This window comes from Phyllobates terribilis, unplaced genomic scaffold, assembly GCF_046119375.1.
Source record: "Phyllobates terribilis strain yellow unplaced genomic scaffold, ASM4611937v1 Scaffold_13__5_contigs__length_258822181, whole genome shotgun sequence".
Lineage (NCBI taxonomy): Eukaryota > Metazoa > Chordata > Amphibia > Anura > Dendrobatidae > Phyllobates > Phyllobates terribilis.
Window position 1 is genome coordinate 167,952,250 of NW_027362773.1, and position 19,969 is coordinate 167,972,218.

At 49.1% G+C, this 19,969-nt stretch overlaps 1 protein-coding gene across 2 annotated transcripts in view; it reads right to left on the minus strand.

Annotated features, from left to right (window-relative positions):
* Positions 1–12,357: 12,357 nt before the first annotated feature.
* Positions 12,358–19,969, minus strand: part of LOC141174222 (uncharacterized) — a 144,366-nt gene continuing 136,754 nt past the window's right edge. Inside the window, exons 12-13 of one of the 2 annotated variants that reach the window (XR_012252820.1) lie at positions 14,984–15,360; positions 12,358–14,713 (exon numbers count right to left, since the gene is read on the minus strand). Coding sequence is in view for 1 of the 2 variants with exons in the window: in XM_073659038.1 (XP_073515139.1) it covers positions 15,077–15,360 (284 nt within the window). In the remaining variant the exon portion in view is untranslated. Of the gene's footprint in view, positions 15,361–19,969 lie in introns of both variants that reach the window. The other variant, XM_073659038.1, reaches the window with a different exon arrangement.

Here is a 19,969-nt window from a genome sequence, read left to right on the forward strand (position 1 = left end):
TACACCCCGCACGCTACACCCCTACATTTTACACCCCACACACCCTACATGTTACAACCTACACCCCTACATGTTACACCCCACACCCCTACATGTTACACCCCACACCCTACATGTTACACCCCACACCCTACATGTTACACCCCACACCCTACATGTTACACCCTTACATGTTACACTCTACATGTTACACCCCTACATGTTACACCCCACAACCCTACATGTTACACCCTACATGTTACACCCCACACCCCTGAATGTTACATCCCACACCCCTACATGTTACACCCCACACCCTACATGTTACACCCCACACCTCTACATATTACACCCCACACCCCTACATGTTACAACCTACACCCCTACATGTTACAACCCACACCCCTACATGTTGCACCCCACACGTTACACCCCACACCCCTACATGTTACACCCCACACGTTAAACCCCACACCCCTAGATGTTATACCCTACATGTTACACCCCACACGTTACACCCCTACATGTTACACCCCACACCCCTACATGTTACACTCTACATGTTACACCCCTACATGTTACACCCCACGCCCTACATGTTACACCTCACACCCCTACATGTTACAACCTACACCCCTACATGTTACAACCCACACCCCTACATGTTACACCCCACTCCCCTACATGTCGCACCCCACACGTTAAACCCCACATCCCTACATGTTACACCCTACATGTTACACCCCACACGTTACACCCCTACATGTTACACCCCACACCCCTACATGTTACACTCTACATGTTACACCCCACGCCCTACATGTTACACCTCACACCCCTACATGTTACAACCTACACCCCTACATGTTACACCCCACACCTCTACATGTTACAACCTACACCCCTACATGTTACAACCTACACGTTAGACCCCTACATGTTACACCCCACTCCCCTACATGTTACTCCCCACACGTTACACCCCACACCCCTTAAGGTTACACCCCGCACACCTACATGTTACACCCTATACCCCTACATGTTACACCCCACACGATACACCCCACACCCCTACATGTTATACCCTACACGTTACACCCTACATATTACACCCCACACACCTACATGTTACACCCCACACGTTACACCCCACACCCCTACATTGTACCCCACACCCCTACATGTTACACCCCACACGTTAAATCCCACACCTCTACATGTTACACCCTACATGTTACACCCCACACCCCTACATGTTACAACCTACACCCCTACATGTTACACCCCTTCATGTCACACCCCACACGTTACACCCAACACCCCTACATGTTACACCCCACACCCCTACATGTTACACTCTACATATTACACCCCTACATGTTACACCCCACACTCTACATGTTACACCCTACATGTTACACCCCACACCCCTTCATGTTACACCCCGCAGGTTACACCCTACACCCCTACATGTTACACCCTACACCCCTACATGTTATACCCCACACGTTACACCTCACAGCCCTACATGTTATACCCCACACGTTACACCCTACACCCCTACATGTTACACCCTACACCCCTACATGTTATACCCCACACGTTACACCTCACAGCCCTACATGTTATACCCCACACGTTACACCCTACACCCCTACATATTACACCCCACACACCTACATGATACAACCCACACCTCTACTTGTTACACCCCACACGTTACACCCTACACCCCTACATTACACCCCAGACCCCTACATATTACACCCCACACACCTAAATGATACAACTCACACCTCTATATGTTACACCCCACACGTTACACCCTACACCCCTACATTACACCCCAGACCCCTACATGTTACACCCCACACGTTACACCCTACATATTACACCCCACACCCCTACATGTTACACCCCCATCCCTACATGTTACACCCCGCACGTTACACCCTACACCCCTACATGTTACACCCCACACGTTACACCCCACACCCCTACATGTTATACCCCACACCCCTACATGTTACACCCCACACCCCTACATGTTATACCCCACACCCCTACATGTTACACCCCACACCCCTACATATTACACCCCACTCACCTACATGTTAAACCCCACATCTCTACATGTTACACCCCACACCCCTACATGTTATACCCCACATCCCTACATATTACACCCCACTCACCTACATGTTAAACCCCACATCTCTACATGTTACACCCCACACCCCTATATGTTACACCCCCATCCCTACATGTTACACCCCGCACGCTACACCCCTACATGTTACACCCCACACACCCTACATGTTACAACCTACACCCCTACATGTTATACCCCACACCCTACATGTTACACCCCACACCCTACATGTTACCCCCCTACATGTTACACCCCACACCCCTACATGTTACACTCTACATGTTACACCCCTACATGTTACACCCCACACCCCTACATGTTACACCCTACATGTTACACCCCACACCCCTGCATGTTACACCCCACACCCCTACATGTTACACCCCACACCCTACATCCCTACATGTTACACCCAACACCCTACATGTTACACCCCACACCCTGCATGTTACACCCCACATCTCTACATGTTACACCCCACACCCCTACATTTTACAACCTACACCCCTACATGTTACAACCCACACCCCTACATGTTACACCCCACTCCCCTACATGTTGCACCCCACACGTTAAACCCCACACCCCTACATGTTACACCCCACACGTTACACCCCTACATGTTACACCCCACACCCCTACATGTTACACTCTACATGTTACACCCCTACATGTTACACCCCTACATGTTACACCCCTACATGTTACACCCCACGCCCTACATGTTACACCTCACACCCCTACATGTTACAACCTACACCCCTACATGTTACACCCCACACCTCTACATGTTACACCCCACTCCCCTACATGTTGCACCCCACACGTTAAACCCCACACCCCTACATGTTACACCCTACATGTTACACCCCACACGTTACACCCCTACATGTTACACCCCACACCCCTACATGTTACACTCTACATGTTACACCCCTACATGTTACACCCCTACATGTTACACCCCTACATGTTACACCCCTACATGTTACACCCCACGCCCTACATGTTACACCTCACACCCCTACATGTTACACCCCACACCTCTACATGTTACAACCTACACCCCTACATGTTACAACCTACACGTTAGACCCCTACATGTTACACCCCACTCCCCTACATGTTACACCCCACACGTTACACCCCACACCCCTTAAGGTTACACCCCGCACACCTACATGTTACACCCTACACCCCTACATGTTACACCCCACACGTTACACCCCACACGTTACACCCCACACCCCTACATGTTATACCCTACACGTTACACCCTACATATTACACCCCACACACCTACATGTTACACCCCACACGTTACACCCCACACCCCTACATTGTACCCCACACCCCTACATGTTACACCCCACACGTTAAATCCCACACCTCTACATGTTACACCCTACATGTTACACCCCACACCCCTACATGTTACAACCTACACCCCTACATGTTACACCCCTTCATGTCACACCCCACACGTTACACCCAACACCCCTACATGTTACACCCCACACCCCTACATGTTACACTCTACATATTACACCCCTACATGTTACACCCCACACTCTACATGTTACACCCTACATGTTACACCGCACACCCCTTCATGTTACACCCCGCAGGTTACACCCTACACCCCTACATGTTACACCCTAAACCCCTACATGTTATACCCCACACGTTACACCTCACAGCCCTACATGTTATACCCCACACGTTACACCCTACACCCCTACATGTTACACCCTACACCCCTACATGTTATACTCCACACGTTACACCTCACAGCCCTACATGTTATACCCCACACGTTACACCCTACACCCCTACATATTACACCCCAGACCCCTACATGTTTCACCCCTACATGTTACACCCTACACCCCTACATATTACACCCCACACACCTTCATGATACAACTCACACCTCTATATGTTACACCCCACATGTTACACCCTACACCCCTACATAACACCCCAGACCCCTACATGTTACACCCCACATATTACACCCCACACCCCTACATGTTACACCCCCATCCCTACATGTTACACCCCACTCCCCTACATGTTGCACCCCACACGTTAGACCCCTACATGTTACACCCCACTCCCCTACATGTTACACCCCACATGTTACACCCCACACCCCTTAAGGTTACACCCCGCACACCTACATGTTACACCCTACACCCCTACATGTTACACCCCACACGTTACACCCCACACCCCTACATGTTATACCCTACACGTTACACCCTACATATTACACCCCACACACCTACATGTTACACCCCACACCCCTACATTGTACCCCACACCCCTACATGTTACACCCCACACGTTAAATCCCACACCTCTACATGTTACACACTACATGTTACACCCCACACCCCTACATGTTACAACCTACACCCCTACATGTTACACTCTACATATTACACCCCTACATGTTACACCCCACACTCTACATGTTACACCCTACATTTTACACCCCACACCCCTTCATGTTACACCCCACAGGTTACACCCTACACCCCTACATGTTACACCCTACACCCCTACATGTTATACCCCACACGTTACACCCTACACCTCTACATGTTACACCCTACACCCCTACATGTTATACCCCACACGTTACACCTCACAGCCCTACATGTTATACCCCACACGTTACACCCTACACCCCTACATATTACACCCCACACACCTACATGTTACAACCCACACCTCTACTTGTTACACCCCACACGTTACACCCTACATTACACCCCAGACCCCTACATGTTACACCCCACACACCTACATGATACAACTCACACCTCTATATGTTACACCCCACACGTTACACTCTACACCCCTACATTACACCCCAGACCCCTACATGTTACACCCCCATCCCTACATGTTACACCCCGCACGTTACACCCTACACCCCTACATGTTACACCCCACACGTTACACCCCACACCCCTACATGTTATACCCCACACCCCTACATGTTACACCCCACACCCCTACATGTTATACCCCACACCCCTACATATTACACCCCACTCACCTACATGTTAAACCCCACATCTCTACATGTTACACCCCACACCCCTACATGTTATACCCCACTCACCTACATGTTAAACCCCACATCTCTACATGTTACACCCCACACCCCTATATGTTACACCCCCATCCCTACATGTTACACCCCGCACGCTACACCCCTACATGTTACACCGCACACACCCTACATGTTACAACCTACACCCCTACATGTTACACCCCACACCCCTACATGTTACACCCCACACCCTACATGTTACACCCCACACCCTACATGTTACCCCCCTACATGTTACACCCCACACCCTACATGTTACCCCCCTACATGTTACACCCCACACCCTACATGTTACACCCTTACATGTTACACCCCACACCCCTACATGTTACACTCTACATGTTACACCCCTACATATTACACCCCACACCCCTACATGTTACACCCTACATGTTACACCCCACACCCTACATGTTACACCCCACACCTCTACATGTTGCAACCTACACCCCTACATGTTACAACCCACACCCCTACATGTTACACCCCACTCCCCTACATGTTGCACCCCACACGTTAAACCCCACACCCCTACATGTTACACCCTACATGTTACACCCCACACGTTACACCCCTACATGTTACACCCCACACCCCTACATGTTACACTCTACATGTTACACCCCACGCCCTACATGTTACACCTCACACCCCTACATGTTACAACCTACACCCCTACATGTTACAACCCACACCCCTACATGTTACACCCCACTCCCCTACATGTTGCACCCCACACGTTAAACCCCACACCCCTACATGTTACACCCTACATGTTACACCCCACACGTTACACCCCTACATGTTACACCCCACACCCCTACATGTTACACTCTACATGTTACACCCCTACATGTTAGACCCCTACATGTTACACCTCACACCTCTACATGTTACAACCTACACCCCTACATGTTACACCCCACACCTCTACATGTTACAACCTACACCCCTACATGTTACAACCTACACGTTAGACCCCTACATGTTACACCCCACACTTTACACCCCACACCCCTTAAGGTTACACCCCACATGTTACACCCCACACCCCTACATGTTACACCCCACACGTTACACCCCACACCCCTACATGTTATACCCTACACGTTACACCCCACACACCTACATGTTACACCCCACATGTTACACCCCACACCCCTACATTGTACCCCACACCCCTACATGTTACACCCCACACGTTAAATCCCACACCTCTACATGTTACACCCTACATGTTACACCCCACACCCCTACATATTACACCCCTACATGTTACAACCTACACCCCTACATGTTACACCCCTTCATGTCACACCCCACATGTTACACCCAACACCCCTACATGTTACACCCCACACCCCTACATGTTACACTCTACATATTACACCCCTACATGTTACACCCCACACTCTACATGTTACACCCTACATGTTACACCCCACACCCCTTCATGTTACACCCCGCAGGTTACACCCTACACCCCTACATGTTACACCCTACACCCCTACATGTTATACCCCACACGTTACACCTCACAGCCCTACATGTTATACCCCACACGTTACACCCTACACCCCTACATATTACACCCCACACACCTACATGTTACAACCCACACCTCTACTTGTTACACCCCACACGTTACACCCTACACCCCTACATTACACCCCAGACCCCTACATGTTACACCCTACACCCCTACATGTTACACCCTACACGTCACACCCTACACACCTACATGTTACACCCCACACGTTACACCCTGCACCCCTACATATTACACCCCACACGTTACACCCTACATATTACACCCCACACACCTACATGTTACACCCCACACCCCTACATGTTACACCCTACACGTTACACCCCACACCCCTACATGTTACACCCCACACGTTACACCCTACATATTACACCCCACACATCTACATGTTACACCCCACACCCCTACATGTTACACCCTACATGTTGCACTCCACACGTTACACCCTACATGTTACACCCCACACGTTACACCCTACACCCCTGCATGTCCCACCCTACACCCCTACATGTTGCACTCCACACGTTACACCCTACACCTCTACATGTTACACCCCAAACGCTATACCCTACATGTTATACCCCACACCGGTACATGTTACACCCTACACGTTACACACTACACCCTACTTGTTACATCCTACACGTTACACCACAACACCCCTAAATGTTACACCCTTATAGAGGTGTAACGTGTATGTTACACCCTACACCCCTACATGTTACACCTTACACCCCTACATGTTACACCTTACACCCCTACATGTTACACCCTTACATGTTACACCCTACACCCCTACATGTTACACCCTTACATGTTACACCCTACATGTTACACCCTTACATGTTACACCCTACACCCCTACATGTTACATCCTTACATGTTGCACCCTACACCCCTACATGTTACACCCTACATGTTACACCCCACACATCTACATGTTACACCCCACATGTTACACCCTACACCCCTACATGTTACACCCCACACATTACACCCTACACCCCTACATGTTACACCCGACATGTTACACCCTACACCCCTACATGTCCCAACCCTACACCGCTACATGTTGCACTCCACACGTTACACCCTACACCTCTACATGTTACACACCAAACGCTATACCCTACATGTTACACCCCACACCCGTACATGTTACACCCTACACCCCTACATGTTACACCCCACACGTTACACCCCACACCCCTACATGTTATACCCTACACGTTACACCCTACATATTACACCCCACACACCTACATGTTACACCCCACACGTTACACCCCACACCCCTACATTGTACCCCACACCCCTACATGTTACACCCCACACGTTAAATCCCACACCTCTACATGTTACACACTACATGTTACACCCCACACCCCTACATGTTACAACCTACACCCCTACATGTTACACTCTACATATTACACCCCTACATGTTACACCCCACACTCTACATGTTACACCCTACATTTTACACCCCACACCCCTTCATGTTACACCCCACAGGTTACACCCTACACCCCTACATGTTACACCCTACACCCCTACATGTTATACCCCACACGTTACACCCTACACCCCTACATGTTACACCCTACACCCCTACATGTTATACCCCACACGTTACACCTCACAGCCCTACATGTTATACCCCACACGTTACACCCTACACCCCTACATATTACACCCCACACACCTACATGTTACAACCCACACCTCTACTTGTTACACCCCACACGTTACACCCTACATTACACCCCAGACCCCTACATGTTACACCCTACACCCCTACATATTACACCCCACACACCTACATGATACAACTCACAACTCTATATGTTACACCCCACACGTTACACTCTACACCCCTACATTACACCCCAGACCCCTACATGTTACACCCCCATCCCTACATGTTACACCCCGCACGTTACACCCTACACCCCTACATGTTACACCCCACACGTTACACCCCACACCCCTACATGTTATACCCCACACCCCTACATGTTACACCCCACACCCCTACATGTTATACCCCACACCCCTACATATTACACCCCACTCACCTACATGTTAAACCCCACATCTCTACATGTTACACCCCACACCCCTACATGTTATACCCCACTCACCTACATGTTAAACCCCACATCTCTACATGTTACACCCCACACCCCTATATGTTACACCCCCATCCCTACATGTTACACCCCGCACGCTACACCCCTACATGTTACACCGCACACACCCTACATGTTACAACCTACACCCCTACATGTTACACCCCACACCCCTACATGTTACACCCCACACCCTACATGTTACACCCCACACCCTACATGTTACCCCCCTACATGTTACACCCCACACCCTACATGTTACCCCCCTACATGTTACACCCCACACCCTACATGTTACACCCTTACATGTTACACCCCACACCCCTACATGTTACACTCTACATGTTACACCCCTACATATTACACCCCACACCCCTACATGTTACACCCTACATGTTACACCCCACACCCTACATGTTACACCCCACACCTCTACATGTTGCAACCTACACCCCTACATGTTACAACCCACACCCCTACATGTTACACCCCACTCCCCTACATGTTGCACCCCACACGTTAAACCCCACACCCCTACATGTTACACCCTACATGTTACACCCCACACGTTACACCCCTACATGTTACACCCCACACCCCTACATGTTACACTCTACATGTTACACCCCACGCCCTACATGTTACACCTCACACCCCTACATGTTACAACCTACACCCCTACATGTTACAACCCACACCCCTACATGTTACACCCCACTCCCCTACATGTTGCACCCCACACGTTAAACCCCACACCCCTACATGTTACACCCTACATGTTACACCCCACACGTTACACCCCTACATGTTACACCCCACACCCCTACATGTTACACTCTACATGTTACACCCCTACATGTTAGACCCCTACATGTTACACCTCACACCTCTACATGTTACAACCTACACCCCTACATGTTACACCCCACACCTCTACATGTTACAACCTACACCCCTACATGTTACAACCTACACGTTAGACCCCTACATGTTACACCCCACACTTTACACCCCACACCCCTTAAGGTTACACCCCACATGTTACACCCCACACCCCTACATGTTACACCCCACACCCCTACATGTTATACCCTACACGTTACACCCCACACACCTACATGTTACACCCCACATGTTACACCCCACACCCCTACATTGTACCCCACACCCCTACATGTTACACCCCACACGTTAAATCCCACACCTCTACATGTTACACCCTACATGTTACACCCCACACCCCTACATATTACACCCCTACATGTTACAACCTACACCCCTACATGTTACACCCCTTCATGTCACACCCCACATGTTACACCCAACACCCCTACATGTTACACCCCACACCCCTACATGTTACACTCTACATATTACACCCCTACATGTTACACCCCACACTCTACATGTTACACCCTACATGTTACACCCCACACCCCTTCATGTTACACCCCGCAGGTTACACCCTACACCCCTACATGTTACACCCTACACCCCTACATGTTATACCCCACACGTTACACCTCACAGCCCTACATGTTATACCCCACACGTTACACCCTACACCCCTACATATTACACCCCACACACCTACATGTTACAACCCACACCTCTACTTGTTACACCCCACACGTTACACCCTACACCCCTACATTACACCCCAGACCCCTACATGTTACACCCTACACCCCTACATGTTACACCCTACACGTCACACCCTACACACCTACATGTTACACCCCACACGTTACACCCTGCACCCCTACATTACACCCCAGACCCCTACATGTTACACCCTACACCCCTACATGTTACACCCTACACGTCACACCCTACACACCTACATGTTACACCCCACACGTTACACCCTGCACCCCTACATATTACACCCCACACGTTACACCCTACATATTACACCCCACACACCTACATGTTACACCCCACACCCCTACATGTTACACCCTACACGTTACACCCCACACCCCTACATGTTACACCCCACACGTTACACCCTACATATTACACCCCACACATCTACATGTTACACCCTACATGTTGCACTCCACACGTTACACCCTACATGTTACACCCCACACGTTACACCCTACACCCCTGCATGTCCCACCCTACACCCCTACATGTTGCACTCCACACGTTACACCCTACACCTCTACATGTTACACCCCAAACGCTATACCCTACATGTTATACCCCACACCGGTACATGTTACACCCTACACGTTACACACTACACCCTACTTGTTACATCCTACACGTTACACCACAACACCCCTAAATGTTACACCCTTATAGAGGTGTAACGTGTATGTTACACCCTACACCCCTACATGTTACACCTTACACCCCTACATGTTACACCTTACACCCCTACATGTTACACCCTTACATGTTACACCCTACACCCCTACATGTTACACCCTTACATGTTACACCCTACATGTTACACCCTTACATGTTACACCCTACACCCCTACATGTTACATCCTTACATGTTGCACCCTACACCCCTACATGTTACACCCTACATGTTACACCCCACACATCTACATGTTACACCCCACATGTTACACCCTACACCCCTACATGTTACACCCCACACATTACACCCTACACCCCTACATGTTACACCCGACATGTTACACCCTACACCCCTACATGTCCCAACCCTACACCGCTACATGTTGCACTCCACACGTTACACCCTACACCTCTACATGTTACACACCAAACGCTATACCCTACATGTTACACCCCACACCCGTACATGTTACACCCTACACCCCTACATGTTACACCCTACACCCCTACTTGTTACATCCTACACCCCTAAATGTTACATCCTTACATGTTACACCCAACACCCCTACATGTTACACCATATGGAAGCACGGCTGTCACTCAGCCGAATACCACAATGACTCCTGTTGTACAATGTCCCATTCTGTTACTCTAGGAAACCTTTTCGAGTTCCTCTGGTTGGGGCTCTGGGTACATTTTGTCCTTTGTCATGAAGATCTCATTGAAGGATGTGAACCTACAGTGAAAGGCTGCGCTGCAGCTAATCGTCACCTCCCGGCACTGCATATTCACGGCGCGGCAGGACAGTGCTACATGGTGTTGGGATTTTAATAAAAGTAAGACAGAACAGATATCGTTGACCCCTGCCGCACCGCCACCGGAGTGGTCTCTGCCAGGAGCAGAAGCGATGATGTCTCAGCCACCAGTCACCGGACCCTCGGCCTGTCTACAATTCTATAAGATAACTTCTAGCGCCCCCAGCCCTTCACAATCCGCTAAGTGCACGATTGGGGTCTGTCTCGAGTTATCTCCCGCACAGTGAGCACTAGAAAGACCGAGTCTTCGTGTCACCGTTCCATAAACAGGAAAATAAAATGGCTTTATAAAAATTATTTTATTGTTCAAAGATCGTAAAACATAAAAAACACTTCAATTTGGCATCTCCATAATCGCACGAAAGGCAGAAGAACATCCACAAGTCACTAACACTGACAGTGACCGTCTTCAAAAGAACATTCAGAAATGCCGGAGAAACCCAAAGACGGAATAAAAGCCATGGAAGGGTCACATTTACCCCGAAATGATAGCAATGAAAGCCTCAATCATTCTGCAGAACAACGAGCCCCTGACCCCGGGACAAAGAAACTGAGTCACGGCCCCCAGAGGAAGGAAAAACGTTTTATGGGGTAAAAGTAGTAAAACATTAAAGACTGTAAAGATTCCTATCACCGGGAGTGGGCCGACCACGGAACGAAGTCCACAAGTCGTGAAGGCCGCACCGTGAATACCATACAGAAGCCGAGACACAGAAGACACGGAAGATGCGGCAGCCATCCGATTCTCCGGCAGACACAATTCATATATTTCCAAATATTTAATCCCTTCCTGGTGACTGCGTGTTATGCACAGGCCTGGACTGACTGGCGTGTGCGTGTTTAGTGATCCCATTGGACCATGAACCGGAGAGAGTGCCTGGAGGGGAGTAACTAAGTAACTACCCGATCCGACCCAGGTCGCACGACGGCTAACGACGCCAGTGCACCAGGGAGGAACCGAGCAGAGGGACCAGGTGCTACTCCAGGTCAGACCCCGGACACGGCTGTTGACCCACACCGGAGAATACAAGAACTGGCAGGTCAGGCTGGCACACCGACTGGTGGGTATAGGCAGGCACGGCAGGTATGCAGACAGGCAGGCACTGGTAAGCACGACTGGTATGCAGGCAGGGAGTACTGGCAAGCACGGCTGGAGTGCCGATAGGGAGGCACTAGCAGGTTGGAGCACAGACTGGATAAGGTCCAGTACAGACTGGGACTCAGGTACAGAACTGCAGATGCGGTAGACAAGCAGAGCGAGACCGCCGAAGCGGTGAACAAGAGCAGAGCAGGGCGAGGCCGCCGGAGCGGTGAGCAAGAGCAGAGCAGGCGAGACCGCAGAAGCGGTGAGCAAGAGCAGAGCAGGGCAAGACCGCCTGGAGCGGTGAGCAAAGGCAGAGCAGACGAGACCGCCTGGAGCGGTGAGCAAAGGCAGAGCAGAGCGAGACCGCCTGGAGCAGTGAGCAAAGGCAGAGCAGAGCGAGACCGCCTGGAGCGGTGAGCAAAGGCAGAGCAGAGAGAGACCGTCTGGAGCGGTGAGCAAAGGCAGAGCAGAGCGAGACCGCCTGGAGCGGCGAGCAAAGGCAGAGCGGGCAGAAACCGCCGGAGCGGAGAGCAAGGCAGAGCGGGCAAGAACCGCCGGAGCGGTGAACAAGGCAGAGCAGGCAAGAAACGCCGGAGGGGTGAGCAAGGCAGAGCAGAGGAGACAGGGCTCTGTTCACACGGAACAGACTGGAAGGGAAAGGAAGAACCAGATACCCACAAGATACTTGCAATGAAGTAGCGAGTGGACACTAAACTCACAAATGGAAGTACAGTGACAACGAGTAGGAGTTAGGTGCAGGTTCAGACTCTGCGGAAAAAGAGAAGGTACGGACATAGAGAAAGACAGGTAACAGGTTAGGAGAGTGTTCAGACAGGAACTGAGTGTTCAGACAGAAACTGACGCTGCAGCGAGATACAGGAGCGAGTCTGGGTATGCGGCCCCCAGAAAAGGCGGAACGAACAGGCTAGGAGCGTGTTCAGACTGGCCTGGAAATACAGCCTCCAGGAAGGCGGAGAGACAGGCAAGAAAACACAGACAACAGATCTAGGTATGCGGCCCCTAGAAGGCGGGACGAACAGCCTAGGATACAGTTCAGACAGGAACTGCTACTGAAAGAGATACAGGAGCCAGTCTGGGAATACAGTCCCCAGAGTGGCAGAAACAGACAAGAACAGAACAGGACCTGGCACATTCAGAGTCAAAGAGTACACAGAATGATAGCGTTGCTCAAGCATCAGCTTCCAGGTGAAGCTGGTTTAAATATCCAGTGACAGACAGCAATAGGCTGAGGACGCATTAGGGGTGTGCTCACAGCAGCTACAAGAAACAGGAAGTAACCGGGCCGCCGCTCTAAGCAGTCAGAACAGAGACAAACAGACAGCATGAATAGAAGCCAGGCTAGCAGACTGGACTGAAGATCAAGTTTGCGATCTTGCATAGTGAGAGATGGTGCCCTATGCAAGCCCACCACCAGGTATGTCACACTGCGGTCTCTTTATTTCAAATCCAGTGATCCCCTAGAACTTCAGGCGGTTCCCCCCAAATGGTGCTCTCCAGTAGCCAAAGTGAGAGTCCGTGGTCTCTTCATATTACAACAGGACCATAGACATCCATGAGTCTGTGCTCGCTGCCATTGTCCCCAGGACCATAGACATCCATGAGTCTGTGCTCAGTGCCATTGACCCCAGGACCATAGACATCCATGAGTCTGTGCTCAGAGCCGTTGACCCCAGGACCATAGACATCCATGAGTCTGTGCTCGCTGCCATTGTCCCCAGGACCATAGACATCCATGAGTCTGTGCTCGCTGCCATTGACCCCAGGACCATAGACATCCATGAGTCTGTGCTCAGAGCCATTGACCCCAGGACCATAGACATCCATGAGTCTGTGCTCGCTGCCATTGTCCCCAGGAGTTCAGACATTGAAGACTCGCACGTCATTGATCCCAGCAGATCTCATTGAAGCTTCAGGATGAAATGTTCCTCTTGTATCTGCAGATTATACGTCACCTCACATGTGATTATGGAGTCTCTGTCCGTCTCCTGCGCAGTGAAGGTGACTGTGGAGAAGCTGCCAGATCCCTCCGTCATGTTCTGGATCTCACCATCGATAGGAAACATCCCCTTACTCCAGGAGAAGACAGAATCAGCCGCGTCACAGCCGTCCACATAGCATGTGAGAGTGACCTTGTCTCCCACCCCAGGACTCTCCGTCAGGCACTGGATGCCTCTGGTCTTCACTGTGGAGAGAAGATAAAGGACAATAAACTGCGGCTTCACGTCCTCACTGCACTAACACATATACAGAGGGGAACATAAGTATTTGATACACTTCCGATTTTACAGGTTTTCCCACCTACAGAGAATTTTTATCGTAGGTCACTTCACCTGTGAGAGACAGAATCTAGAAATAAAATCCAGAAAATCACATTGTATGTTTCTTACATAATTAATTTGCATTTTATTGCATGAAATAAGTATTTGATCACCGACCAACCAGCAAGAATTCTGGCTCTCGCAGACCGGTTAGTCTTTCTTTAAGAAGCCTCCTACTCTGCACTCATTTCCTGTATTAATTGCACCTGTTTGAAATCGTTACCTGTATAAAAGACACCTGTCCACACACTCAATCACACTCCAACCACTCCACCATGGCCAAGACCAAAGAGCTGTCTAAGGACACCAGGGACAAAATTGTAGACCTGCACAAGGCTGGGATGGGCTACAGGACAATAGGCAGCAGCTTGGTGAGAAGGCAACAACTGTTGGTGCAATTATTAGAAAATGGGAGAAACGCAAGATAACTGTTAATCTTGCTCGGTCTGGGTCTCCAGGCAAGATCTCGACTCGTGGGGTAAGGGTGATTCTAAGAAAGGTCATTAATTGGCCCAGAACTACACGGGAGGACCTGGTCAATGACCTGAAGAGAGCTGGGACCACAGTTTCAAACATTACTGTTAGTAACACACTACGCCGTCATGAATTAAAATTCATCAGGGCACACAAGGTCCCCCTGCTCACGCCAGCACATGACCAGGCCCGTTTGAAGTTTGCCAATGACCATCTGGATGATCCAGAGGAGGCATGGGAGAAGCTCATGTGGTCAGATGACACCAAAATAGAACTTTTTTGTATCAACTCGACTTGCCGCATTTGGAGGAAGAAGAAGGAGGAGGACATCCCCAAGAACACCGTCCCAACCATGAAGCATGGTGGAGGAAACATCATACTTTGGGGGTGCTTTTCTGCAAAGGGGACAGGACGACTGCACCATATTGAAGGGAGGATGTATGGGGTTATCTATGGCAAGATTTTGGCCAACAACCTCCTTCCCTCAGTAAGAGCATTGGAGATGGGTCATGGTTGGGTCTTCCAGCATGACAATGACCCAAAACACACAGCCAGGGCAACTAATGAGTGGCTCCGTAAGTAGCATTTCAAGGTCCTGGAGTGGCCTAGCCAGCCTCCAGACCTGAACCCAACAGAAAATCTTTGGAGGAGCTGAAACTCAATGTTAACCAGTGACAGCCCCGAAACCTGAAAGATCTGGAGAAGATCTGTATGGAGGAGGGGGCCAAAATCCCTGCTGCAGTGTTTGCAAACCTGGTCAAGAACTACAGGAAACGTCTGACCTCTGTAATAGTAACAAAGGTTTCTGGACCGAATATTAAGTTCTGTTTTTCTATTGTATCAAATACGTATTTCATGCAATAAAATGCAAATGTGATTTTCTGGATTTTACTTTTAGATTCTGTCTCTCACAGTTGAAGTGACCTACGATAAAAATTACAGATCTCTCCATTTTTAGTAGGTGGGAAAACCTGCAAAAAAAGGCAGTGGATCAAATACTTATTTTCCCCACTGTAAGTTGTGCCGCTGAGTAAAATGGACAGAAAAACAGAATATGATGATCTAGGAATCTGTTCCCACCGTATTTTATCACACAGAACAGATCACAAAGTGAAGAATGGAAATTTCTCCATTACATTTGAAAAAATGTTCTCAGCTAGAAATTGATGGCAGCGACACATCTCAGAACAGTTGTGCCCAGGCTGCATCCATCCTTGTGCCCGGGCTGCATCCATCCTTGTGCCCGGGCTGCATCCATCCTTGTGCCCGGGCCGCATCCATCCTTGTGCCCGGGCCGTGTCCACCCTTGTGCCCGGGCCGTGTCCACCCTTGTGCGGAGTCTGCTCTTCTTCTTTCAACAGTCTGTAAAGGTCAGGGAAATGAGGAGACAATCCCTGGAGTTTTGGGAGTGGAACCTTGTCCTTTTTGTGGTCTGATGTTGGAGACTCTCTGCTCCTCATTTTGGGGTCTTTGCTGGATTTTTCATTTCATAATGTGCCAAATGTTTTATTTTGGTGAAAGGTAAGGAATGCAGATGGCCGGTTTATCAACCGAACTCCTGCTCTATGTAGCCGTGCTACGGTAATGGATGCAGGATGGGGTTTAGCATTGTCCTGCTGAAATATACAAGGTCTTCCCTGAAATAGACTATTGGATGGGGCAGATGTTGTTCTATCTCCTCTATAAAAGGCTCAGTATTGATGGCGCCTTTCATGTGTGAGCTGCCCCTGCCATAAGCACTAATGCCCCCAATAAATTAGAGGTGCAGAACTGTGCACTGATAACAAGCTGGATGGTCCCTCTCTTCGATAGCAAGCTTGTTGTTCCCTCGCCTCAATAAAAAGCTGAACTGTCCCTCTCTTCGATAACAAGTTGGATGTTCCCTCTCCTTGAGAACAAGCAGAATGGTCCCTCTCCTCAATAAAAAGCTGAATTGTCCCTCTCCCCAATAACAAGCTGAATGGTCCCTCTCCTCGATAACAAGCTGAATGGTCCCTCTCCTCGATAACAAGCTGAATTGTCCCTCTCCTCGATAACAAGCTGAATGGTCTGTCTCCTCAATAACAAGCTGGATGGTCCTTGTCCTCGATAACAAGCTGGATTGTCCCTCTTCTCGATAACAAGCTGGATGGTCCCCTTCCTGGATAACAAGCTGGATGATCCCTCTCCTCGATAACAAGCTGAACGGTCCCCTTCCTGGATGACGAGATCGATGGTGCCTCTCCTCAAGACCAAGCTTGATGGTCCCTCTCCTCAATAAAAAGCTGAACTGTCCCTCTCTTCAATAACAAGTTGGATGTTCCCTCTCCTTGAGAACAAGCTGAATGGTCCCTCTCCTCAATAAAAAGCAGAATTGTCCCTCTCCTCGATAACAAGCTGAATGGTCCCTCTCCTCGATAACAAACTGAATGGTCCCTCTCCTCGATAACAAACTGAATGGTCCCTCTCCTCGATATCAAGCTCAATTGTCCCTCTCCTCAATAACAAGCTAAATGGTCCCTCTCCTTGATAATAAGCTGGATGATCCCCTTCCTTGATAACAAGCAGAATGGTCCCTCTCCTCGATAACAAGCTGAATGTTCCCTCTCCTCGATAACAAGCTGAATGGTCCCTCTCCTTGATAACAAGCTGGATGGTCCCCTTCCTTGATAACAAGCTGGATGGTCCCTTTCCTCGATAACAAGCTGAATGGTCCCTCTCCTCGATAACAAGCTGAATGGTCCCTTTCCTCAATAACAAACTGGATGGTCCCTGTCCTCCTGAGTCCGAAGGACACAGCGTCCTGGTTTTTAACTTTGATTCCTCTGACATCAGAACAGTTCTCTATTTTGTTTCAGTCCTTTATAAATTATCTTTGGCCCAGAGAAGACTGCAGCGTTTCTGGATTGTACAAATATATGCTATACATATACTGATATATGAAGGAGCTTTCTCTTATATGTGTGGATTGCAGTGACCTGCGGTCACAGTCGATGATTTCTGGAAGTATTCTTTAGCCCATGCACTGATTTGTATGACCGGATCTTGCCGCCCGAGGACCTGGAGATCACAGTCTTCCAGCACTGATCATCAGCCTTGTCCCTTGTGTACTTGAATATCTCCAGAATCTCTAGATCATTTGAATATCCCCCATCAACGGTGAATAATATCAAAGTCTTTACAATTTTACATTGAGGAACAATGTTCTGAAATTCTTCCACAATTTTTTAGACGCAGTTGTTCACAGATCCGGTGACTTCTGAGAGACTTTGCTCCTCTCACATGCGCTCTATATACAGTCATGTGACTTTTTCTTGAACTTTGACCCTACAGCTGTTTTTCATTAGAAACACTTACTTTCCAGTCTTTTGTTATAGAAGCGCTCCGATCAGAATGTGGATCCTCTAGACATATTGCAATCAGCATTTTTACAGCACTGTGTACTTACAATTGCTCATTTTGTCCTTCTACCCAGATAATTCTTCTCTTTTCCATTACGCTTATGACATCAAGTGATTAAAAACTGACGAGCTAAATCCTTCTTAGCTCTATGCAGAAACAGGAAGTCTCTTTTCCCAGCGTGAGTCATGAGTCACTGCAAAAAGTCCCTGACAGGGGGAGGAGGAGCAGCTGGGTCAGGAAATGAAGAGCGGGATGATAAATGCCGGGACAAGAATGAGGAAAAGTGAAGAATAGTCAGAGTAGAAGGACAAAATGAGCAATTGTAAGTGCACAGTGCTGTATAATATGATGATAAGCACTGATGGGAGGAGGAGGAGAATGAAGAAGAAGGAGGATGAGAGCTTCTTTAACCTGGTCTCAAATTTTCTGAGAAGCCATCAATTTCTAATTGGGGTAATTGTTACAAATGAAATGAAAAAATGTCCAACATCCGATCTGTTCTGTGTGATGAGATACAACATTTCCAGACCGTCGCATTCTTGTTTTCTCTACATTTTACACTGCGGCACAACTTTTTTTGGGGGTTGGCAGAATGAAGCTGAAATGCCCCCCGATAAT